This window comes from Canis lupus, chromosome 2 (genome assembly GCF_048164855.1).
Source record: "Canis lupus baileyi chromosome 2, mCanLup2.hap1, whole genome shotgun sequence".
In the NCBI taxonomy this organism is placed as follows: Eukaryota; Metazoa; Chordata; class Mammalia; order Carnivora; family Canidae; genus Canis; species Canis lupus.
In genome coordinates this window covers 15,871,012-15,882,103 of record NC_132839.1, presented here as the reverse complement: position 1 = coordinate 15,882,103, position 11,092 = coordinate 15,871,012, and the positions used below count along the sequence as shown (strand labels likewise).

The 11,092-nt window shown below is 38.9% G+C and overlaps 1 protein-coding gene across 18 annotated transcripts in view; it reads right to left on the bottom strand.

The window, feature by feature from the left end:
• Positions 1-11,092, bottom strand: part of MCTP1 (multiple C2 and transmembrane domain containing 1) — a 527,670-nt gene continuing 516,578 nt past the window's right edge. For all 18 annotated transcript variants that reach the window (XM_072791100.1, XM_072791166.1, XM_072791128.1 and 15 more), the window contains 2 exons: positions 3,039-3,136; positions 1-2,068 (listed from right to left, as the gene is read on the bottom strand). In XM_072791100.1, the coding sequence (XP_072647201.1) occupies positions 1,997-2,068; positions 3,039-3,136 (170 nt within the window). In that variant the 3' untranslated portion in view covers positions 1-1,996. The remainder of the gene's footprint in view (positions 2,069-3,038; positions 3,137-11,092) is intronic.

The window sequence follows — 11,092 nt, the reverse complement described above, 5'->3', positions numbered from 1 at the left end:
TACTTAGAAAAGATTTTTTTTTTTATTTAATGCAGTGAATGTATAGTCAACATTACCACTGAACTTAACATCTGAAAGTTGGTAGAGTGAAACAAAAATTAGGCATCTGTTAATGGTTAATATGCACTAGGTACATCTGAAATTGTACAATATCAGGCTTGTAGACATTTGAGTAGACACTGTCAGCACGGAACATAAATCTCACACAAGGTATAATCAAAAGGTATTTCAAACAAATTATCCCATCAATAAACTTTCTGTGGCAACATCAACTTTATGGAGTATTATGTCCAAGCAACAAACAGTGATGGTATGCGGATATAAGCATGTCATTATAAACATGGTGAGCTAAATAGAGCATATTGAGGTCAAAGCCTTTCTGTAGAAAGGGAATTCAATTGACATTCTCTTTCAAGCATAGTGTATAAACAGATCAAAATAGTTCTATAATAAGAAATAGTATTTAACAACGTCGCTTTAAAATAAAAATACTTTAAAAATTAGCTTCGATGAGATTAAATTTATCTTTAAAGAATCTTCCTTTAGAGTGAAATATATATTTCTGGCTTCTGGTTTTTCTGTGTTTTTCCATCATAACCCTCCCCCCCTTCACCCTATCCCACTCTATTAATAAAGTAGTGCAAAACATTGTCTACAGCATTTCCAGCCAAGCTTAATCCCCTACCCAGTCAGGGAAGTAAAACATTCTCACCAAATTATTTCTCTCTCCAGAGGTATACTCCCGTGATTTATCAGGGAGTTAGGTACAAAAACTATCATAAGTCTTGGGAATGCAATTTTTAAGTATAGATTCTATGGTAAGTAGTGAAACAGTTTTTTAAAGGCAAACTCCCCCTTCCCCATAAGCAGTTGTGGTTTGTTTTTTGTTTTTTGTTTTTTACAAAATAGGTTTCATGCATTCGTATTATCAAGAATGATTAGTTTTTTTAGAAATGAATGTAATGAAACAACTGGCATATCACTTAGCACACTAGCATTCTTTACATTAAAATTCACACTAATAACAAAAATCATACTCTGCATTAAAGCATTTCAGTAATTTAATGAGAAAGCAGATACTTTCTGCGTGAGAATACTTTTGAGTATTAAATATTTTTAGATGCACAGAGACACCAAAAGCAATACGGATTTAGTTTGCTACTATTTTTGATGACTGAACTGGGTGACTAACTTGCTAACTTGGTACAAATTAAAGTAGTGGTAGGTATAAAAATTCAAATAGGCAATCATGTATAAACCTGGCAGTATTTATTTGTAGTCCTGTAGAGATTTTGAGGTTTCAGATGGAATGATAAGGAATGATAAAAGGTTGGAAGTTTTCTTTGTAGACTGTGGAAGAATTATCTTGACGGAGTGACTGTACCTTTTCTCATTAGTGTAAAATAAGCCAAGTCATAGCTCAATAATTTGCACAGGAATAAAGTCAGGATCTGAAGTCAGAATCTATGTTAAATTGAAATGCATCTGTTCCATAAGTCAGATTTTGGGATTTCCCCCCTTCCCTTTTGAAATGTATAAAACATAGAAAACTGTAATGGATTACTTTTCAGATAAAAAATAGTCACATTAAAAAAAAAAACTTTAAAAATCAAATTGACATTTACATTTTATGTAGATTTAATCAGAGCACAGCTGAGCATTTAATGTAATACTCTGGTTCTTCCACTTGTAATTAGAGAAGTGTATATCTCCCAACGTTACCATTCTTGTATTTGTTGTTTCAGTGTGTTATATTATTATCCACAGCCAACAAGGCTTTCACACAGCAACAGCTAACCCTTTATCAAATGGAGTCTGTACAATGGAAGTATATTTTCAAAGACATATGCCTTTGTACACTATTTACAAATTCTCTCGATCATGATAAAAAGGCAAAATAAATAAAAAGCAGGAAGAAAGGAAATGCTGCTGAGGCTGAAGGCTTTTTCTTTTATCTTCCTGAACAGATGCTGGTCTCCTCAGTGCTGGGAGCTGGCTAGCCAAGATTGTTTTTCTTCCTTTTACACGGGCTATGGGAAGGATCTGGTTTCAGTTCTTGGTATTGCACCTGTTTAAACAGAGTTCAGAGAAAGACTGGTCAGGTGGTCACTTTCTGGCAAAGGCAGGCAAAGCAGAGGAATGAGAGACTGCTTGGAGGCAGGGGTGGGAAGAGTGCTCACCCTGGAAGCTCTAGGAGAACTGCAGCTGGGATGCAGAAAACAATAGAATGATAGAGCAAGAATCAGGAGGGAAATCCTGCCAGAAATTACGTGAGAGCGGTGATGTGAACTTTGGTAACAGGCGCCTCTTCACTGTCAATAACCGAGGACTTTAAAGCAAAAACCATCTTTCTCTTAATTTTGAAAGGCTGGATAATGGTTCCTTGCAATTTACTGTTTGTTTAATTTAGGCTTAATCTCTCTCCAGGCCACTCTCCTGTCAGATACTAAATCAAAAACTCAACTGAAACAAAGGAAGAAAGGTATTGCCGGAACATAGCTTCCAGATTTTGATAAAAACGTTTTTCATTTATTCTGAAAATAATTGATAATTAATAGGCATTAGCCTCCAAGTATTTTAAAGGATGGAGGTGTGCCCGTCTTGAAAAAGCAGTTACTCCTCACCCCACCTCACCCACCAAGGTCTCTAAAATGTACATTTTTAACACTCACTTAATTCCTCCAAATTATGCAAAGAAGTGTTTTTCAAATGTTCTCTGGCAGATTTTGCTTTCATCATCTATATTCCTGTTTCCTCCCTTCAGGTAATGGGGACTTCCCTTCACAAACTCTAAGTGAACCTTCTTTGGAGGAAAATTGCTCCTACAAGCCCTGGTAGGTTCTTGATGCAACCCTCTCTCATTCAACATTACCCATTCTCTATAAAGTTCTTCTTGCATAACACCCCGAGTGGGCTAAACTGCCAAGGGCCTTTTTAACTTTAAGTGGTTCTTCTAAAACCTTTGAAATTAAACGGATGAAAAGCAAAAACCCAATGCCATCCTACATTAAATAGCAGGCATAGTGAAACATACATACCACTTGTACATCTGAAGGGACTCTGGAAAGGAAGTCAAGTAGTTCGTTGTTATCAATTGCATATGGACTCCGAAGCTTTTTTGTGAATTTATTGATGCCTGAAAAAGTGACAGGTTAAACATGAGTGAAATCTCCAAATGTAGGAATCAGAGAAATCACATACTTTTCCATATGCTGCAGTGATTTGAAGATCTAGATTAAGCTGCTCTTCAGTCTTGACTGAACCAATACACCCTGTTTTCTCCTCCCGTCTTCCCTTCCTCCCTCCCTTCTTCCCTCCCTTCTTCCAGTTTTCTTTCTTTCTCTCCTTTCCTTTGTCCCCTTCCTAGCTCCATCCCAACTCAATGGTTGCTCTGGTTTTCTCTTTTATTTTAGTGGCTTCTTCCAAGCAGGAAAGGCTTTTTATTTGGGAAACAAAAGGCATCTGGCAAGAATGCGCAGTGCTGTATCTTGCTTTGCCACTCAGTGTCACATTACTTAGAAGCCTTGCTTTAGTGTTCCATCTATGGTGAAACTTTGCAAGGCAAAAGAAGTCTGATTTACTGGTTTTCCCTTTTTTCAAAAGATAAACCTTAACTGGTTTTTGTTTTGTTTTAATGGGAAGAGGTGTTAATGTTATACGAACTAAATGTTTCGAAGACAGTTGTCCTTTTTGCTTTTTCTCAGAATGATCTGAAATGAGAGAGTTTACCACTGGCTTTAAAAGATAGATAGATAGATAGATAGATAGATAGATAGATAGATAGATAGATAGATAGATAGCTTTAAAGATGATGAAGCAAGAGGACCCTAAACTCTCTTCCTACATATCTGGTGCTGAGAGAAGACTCACTTTGAAGCAGGTAGGAGAGGCCTGGACATAATTTCATGATGAACCTTATCCTCAGTGTGGCAACCTGCTGTCAGGAAGGAACTTAAAAGCTGTAGTAGTTTCTTCTTGAGGAGTGAAAGGTTTGAACCCCACATCAGGCACCCCCCAGCTTTTAACACACGCACCTGTGAGATGATGACCCTCCAAAACATCTACCTTTGAAAACCAATGTGGCTCACTTCTACTATGAGACCAACGAGGCTATAGTGATCTGAGGAAATAGCCCTTAAAGGGCTGGCATGCTTGGAGTCACCTCAGGGCCCCACATGGAAGCAGGTAATTGAGGGGTGCCTGAACTTTGGGAGAGGCTCGTTTACTTGTGTTGGGGCATCAGTCCAAGGGGTAGGCAGGCATCTGAGGAGACACACATTCAAAGGACGGCTGTGGTGCTCTCTGGAGCCAGAGACTGGAGGTCCCATCTTTGCACTTTCCCTCTGCCTTGCTCCAGCTTTTGGATGCTATCTCCACACATTCCCTTTGCCTCACTCCACAGAGTGTCAGTATCTCCGCTACGGAAGCTTTTACACATGTATGGTGCCCCAGTTCTATGTCTGGTTTTACATCTAGGAGGTGGCTCAATAGGGCAGTGTAGGAAGATCTTGAACTCCCCTCCTCCCATGAACATACCAAATCTACAGCTACATATGGAACAGTTCCCTCTGAGAAAGACATGAAAACTAGCTGAGCAACTTCTTCACATTGGGTAAAGGAGAAAAACGCCAAATGGAAGTGGGGAGGAGAAGCTGAGACAAAATCTCATTGTAAACCCTAGCCCAGCAAGGCAACCGACAATCATGACATAACTCACAAACATGGAGCTTCTCTCTCTGAGGAGCAACAGGTTGTACCCTATATCAAGCACCCCAGTTTTTAAGTCCTGTACCTGAGAGATGAGCCCCCAACACATCTGGCTTTGAAAACCATGAGATATAAGGAACTGTAGTGAACTGAGAAATGGCTCAAAAGGCTCCTGTGCAGATTCACTTGCCCCAGGGTGCAGCATAGAAGCAGCCTTTAGAAAAGCACCCAGACTTTAAGCAAATAAATCTCTTTCACATAACTTTAAAACTTCAGCTGGAGGGTTAGGGGCCTGCTGGGATACTTTCTTACTGGTGGGTGACATATTCGTATCCTGTTTGCCTTGTAGAGCTGATGGGTGCCATTTTTACCCACCCGCCCCTGACTGGGAGTCATCATCCTCACATTCTCTCTCTGCCATGCTTCAGAGCACCAACATTTCCTGGAGGGGAGTTTTTACATACATCTGGTGCCTTGGTTTATGTGGCTGCCAGTAAGGGGAACACCTCTTGATTGTTGGGCTCAGTAGGCCAGTGTTGCTTCCATTACTGAATTATATGGGATGCTAACAATCAGACCATTCTTGGCAGACCACCGTCCCCAGTACACTGTATCAGACAGCAGACTGAAAGAGACCCCCAGTCTTTCTGAGAAGAAGCCTATTTATTTATAGAGGAGCTTTGGGCTGCTGTGCAACCCTCTGCTGGCCCACTTCTGAGAGTTTATGGAGTTCTCGTGGAACAGAGTCCAATGGATGCACTCTACACTCTCTGCCTCACTATAGCTTATATGTTGCATCTCCCAGGAAGGAGCTTCTATTCTTGTTTGACACCCTTGACTTTTGTAGCAGGACACTGTGTATCACCTGACTGTGATGGCCCATGGGGCTCATGTTCACAGATCCCACAGGACTATAAGCAAAGAAAACAGAGTTCTCAAACAGCTACCACCCTGAGGACATAGCTAGAGGCAACAGACTCAGATGTTCAGTCTTGGTCACAGACAAAGCTTATCATCATAGTTGCTGCCTGAGGGGTGGGCTTCTAATTAAACATATAAGGGCTGACTGTAAACTCCAGAAACCTTGGAGAGTAGACACTGTGCCATGCTTCAGAGCAGCAGTATCTCTCAGAGGGGAGGTTTTATGTATATCTGGTGCCCTGGTTTTTACAGCTGCCACTGAGGGAATACCCTTTGATCTCCCAGCACTGGTAAGCACGAGGCTTGTATTTCTGAGTCCCACAGGACTGTAACCATTAGAGAGGCAGGCTACCACCCCCCAAGGCAGTGCACAGACATACAGCTAAAATACATTCATAGTCTATCAGTGAAAGAGACCTATCTGATTTTCCTAGAGCTTCAGGCCTGCACAGCATACTTCAAGTTGGAAATATATCTAGAGGCTTAGAAAAGTGCTCTGAGGACATGTATGCTGCAGGAAGCCATCTTTGTGTTATTGCTACAGTACACTGGCATCTCCTTGAAAGGAATTTACTTACCTACTCATCTGGAGCCCCAATTTTAGCTACTGTCTCCCAGAGTCTAGTGACCAGTGGGGCTTACACTTGTAGTCCTATAGGACTATATATATTTGCATTCTTTAGGAGCTGCTGTCTATGGGTTTGGTTTTTATCCAGCCTAAACCTAGATAATGACTGGTCTTGGCATACCATCAACTATTGGGAGCTATTAAAATAGGTTATTCAGACAATCACACAGGTTAGACAACCAAGAGCTAAGGCAGGGTTGAACAATAATGTTCAACTCCTAAGCAAAGCCAGGTCTTCAAAAATGGGAGAAGGGTTATTTTATCTAATGCATAGAAACCAACACAGACTTGAGGCAAATGAAGAAACAGAGGGATGCGTTCCAGAAGGAAGAAAAAAAGAAAATCTCTGGAAAAAACCTTAATGAAATAGGTAACTAATTTACCTGTTAAAGAGTTCAAAGTGTGGTCATATTGATGCTTACCAAACTCAGAAGAACAGACCACAGTGAGAGCTTCAACAGAGAGACAGAAAATACAAGGAAGTACCAAATAAAAGTCACAGAGCTGAAGAATCCAGTCACTGAACTGAAAAATATGTTAGAAGGGTTCAACAGGAGACTAGATGAAACAGGACTATTGAACTCAAAGATCTGGCAGTGGAATTCAGCCAAGCAGAACAGCAGAAAGGAAAAAAAAAAAAAATGAAACTAAAGACTACTTAAGGGACATGGGGCAAAACTAACCATATTAACATTCACATTATAGGGGTCCCAGAAAGAGGTGTAAAAGGGGACTGAAAACCTTCCTAACCTGTGGAAGGAAATACATGCAAAGCCAGGAAGACCAGAAAGTTCCAAAAAAGGAGGTAAAAAGACCCACACCAAGACACATTATGGTTAAAAAATCAAAAGGGAAAGATGACCAAAAAAAAAAAAAAAAGAATCTTAAGAATAGCAAAACAACCAGGTAAGTACAAGGGAACCCCCATAATGCCATAAGCACATTTTTCAACAAAAACTGCAAGCCAGAAAGAGTGGCACAAAAGTTAAAGGAGTTCATCACCATGAAACTGGCCTTACAAGAAATGTTAAAGGAAGGGACTACATTAAGCTGAAAAAGGGAGGATGCTAATTATAATTAGTTAAGAAAACATTATAGGTCTCATTGGTAATGGTAAATATATAGTAAGTGTAGTAGATTAATCACCTATAAAGTTAGCATGAAGGTTAAAAGACAAACGTTACAAAAATGTAACTATAATAATTAGTTAAGGAATATACAAGATTAAAAGATGTTAAATGTAACATCAGAAACAGAACATGTGGGTGGAGAGTTAAAATATAGAGCTTAAGAATGCATCCAACCTTCCACTGTTGCCAACAGAATAGACTGTTGTAAGTTGTAATATGTAAGCCTCATGATAACTATAAGGCAAAAACCTAAAACTAGATACACAAAAGATAATAAAGCAATCAAAGCATACTACAAAGGAAAGCCATCAAATCACAAAGGAAGACAGCAAAAGAAAAAAAGAACAGAGGGACTACAAGACAGAAAACAACACAATGCCAATAGGTACATACCTATGCAGTAATTAACTGCAAATGAGATAAATTCTCCAGTCAAAACATATCAAATGGCTGAATGGATAAAAAGCAAGACCCATTTATATGTATGCTGCCTAGAAGAGATGCACTTCAGATATAAAGACACAGACTGTGAAAGTGAAGGAATGGAAAAAACATATTCCATGCAAATGAAAACCAAAAGAAAGCTGGGGTAGCTATGCTTACATCAGACAGAACATTTTAAAACAATAATAAGAGACTACGAAGGGGGATCCTTGGGGGGGCACGGCGGTTTGGCACCTGCCTTTGGCCCAGGGCGCGATCCTGGAGACCCGGAATCGAGTCCCACATCGGGCTCTCGGTGCATGGAGCCTGCTTCTCCCTCTGCCTATGTCTCTGCGACTATCATAAATAAATAAGTGAATGAATGAATGAATGAATAAATAAACTACGAAGGATATTACATAATGAAAAAGGGGTTAACCCAACAAGAGGATATAACATTTTAAAATATTTATACAGCCAACATAGGAGCTCCTGAACTTCTAAAGCAAATATTGACAGATATAAAAGAAGAAATAGCAATATAGTATTACAGTACTGTACTTTTTTTTGAAAATCTTTTTTTTTTTTTAAGATTTTATTTATTCATGAGAGACACAGAGAAAAAGAGAGAGAGAGGCAGAGACACAGGCAGAAGGAGAAGCAGGCTCCATGCAGGGAGCCCGATGGGGAACTCGATCCCAGGTCTCCAGGATCACACCCTGGGCCGAAGGCAGGTGCTAAACTGCTGAGCCACCCGGGAATCCCCACTAGAGTACTTTAATACCTCACATCAATACCTAGATCATCCAGGCAGAAAACCAATAAGGAAACGTCAGCCTTAAATGACATGTTTGACCACATGAACCTAATGGACATCAATAGAACATCCCATCCAAAAGCAGAAGAATACACGTTCTTCCAAGTGCACATGCAACATTCTCCAGGACAGCTCATGTGTTAAGCCACAAAACAGGTCTTAATAAAGAAGACTGAAATCATATGCATCTTTTTCAACCACCATGGTATGAATACAGAAATCAATTACATGGGGAGGTGGGCAGGGGCATTGGGTGACTGGGTGCCAGGCACTGAGGGGGGTACTTGACGGGATGAGCATTGGACGTTCTACTATATGTTGGCAAATCAAACTCCAATAAAAAGCATACAAAAATCAATTACAAGAAGAAAATTGGAAAATTCACTAGTATGGGGAGATCAAATAACATGCTACTGAACCAATGACTCAATGAAGAAATAAAAGAATGCCTTGAGGAAAATGAAAACAAATACAACATACCAAAATGTATGTGGATACAACCAAAGCAATTCTATGAGGGAAGTTCATAGCAATAAATGCCTACCTCAATAAAAAAAGAAAAATCTCAACCTAATTTTATACCTCACGGACCAACAAACAAAACCCAAAGTTATAGAAGGAAGCTGGTTCTCTGAAAAAATGAGTAAAATGGCAAGCCTTTAGCTAGACTTGCCAAGAAAAAAAGGAAGAACCATATAAAATCAGAACTGAAAGAGGCTATGTTAAACCTGAAACCACAGAAGTATAAAGGATCATAAGACTACACACTAGATACATATAATCTTCTAAGACTGAATCATGAAGAAACAAAATTTCTATTCAGACTGATTACTGGGAAGGCAGCTGAATCAGTAATCAAAAACCTTCCCACAAACAGGACCAGTTTCACTGTTGAATTCTACCAAACATTCAAAGAATAGAATATTTCTTAATCTTCCAAAAACTAGAAGAGAACCCCACACACACACAAAAAGAAAATACAGCCCAATATTCCTGATGAACAGAGATGGGAAAAAAATCAACAAAATATTAGCAATCTGCATTGAATAATTAAAAGTCTTATTTACCACAATTAATTTGGATTTATTCCAGGGATACAAGGACAGTACAACATCTGCAAACCAATCAGTGTCATATGCTATGTTAAGAAAATGAAGGATAAAAATCAGATGATCATCTCAATAGATGCAGAACAGCATTTGACAAAATTCAACATCCATTGATGATAAAAACTTTCCACAAAGTGGATACAGAGGAAACGTACATCAATATAACAAACGGCCATATATGACAATCCATAGCTAACATAGTGATGAAAAACTAAAAGCTTTTTCCCCTAAGTTCAGAAACAAGATAAAGTCCACTCTCACCACTTTTATTCAACAGACTAGTGGGAGTCCTAGCCAGAGTAATCAGCCAAGAAAAATAAAAATACCCAAATTGCAAAGAAAAACTCAGTATGTGCAAATGACATCATGATATATATAGAAGACTAAAGATTCCACCAAAAAACAAAAAACCTAATAAGTGAATTCAATGAAGCTGCAGGATTATGGGGAAGATATAATGAAGAGGATATGACCTACGGTTGACTTGGTTGCTGAACTCACAATTAGAGGTTCCTCACCCACTTTGGTTTTTGAAATGTACATTCTACATTTCAATGAAATGTACTCACAGTGGGAACTGCTCCAAAGACGTAGCCTTGATAAAGTAAGGTGTTACTGAGACCATGTGGACTGTATATGAGACTGAGCCCAGCTAACTCCTCTATGTAAAATTTTAAGATTCTAGTGAGCAAGGGTGGAGATTTACTTGCCTGTGGCCACTCTGGAGAAGCCTCATAAGTCAATTCCCTTGTATATAAAATATACCACCTACCACTCTGAGATGGTCTGCCTCTTTCTTCAGTCTATGCATTCTGTGTACGGGAACCAACTTGCAAACCCAGGATACAAAAATCAGTTAAAAATCTGTTTTGTTTGTATATACTAACAAAGAACTATCAGAAAGAGAAATTAAGAATAATTCCATTCACAGTTGCATCAAAAAGAATAAAATACCCATGAATAAGTTTAATGAACTGAAAGACTTGTATACTGAAAACTCTAAGACATTAATGAAAGAAATTGAAGACAACCTACATAAATGGAAAGATAGTCCATGTTCATGGATTGGAAGAACAGTGTTAAAATGTTGAGGCTACCCAAAAGTAATGTACAGATTTAATGCAATCCTTATCAAAATTTCAATGGCATTTTTTCACAGAAGTAGAACAAACCTAAAATTGGTATGGAAACACAAAAGACCCCAAATAGCCAAAGCAATCTTGAGAAAGACAAAGCTGGAGGCATCATGCTCTCTGATTACAAAGCCATAGTAGTCAAAACAATATGATATTGGCATAAAAACAAATGGATCAATGGAACAGAATAGAAAGTGCAGAAATAAACCCACACATATGTG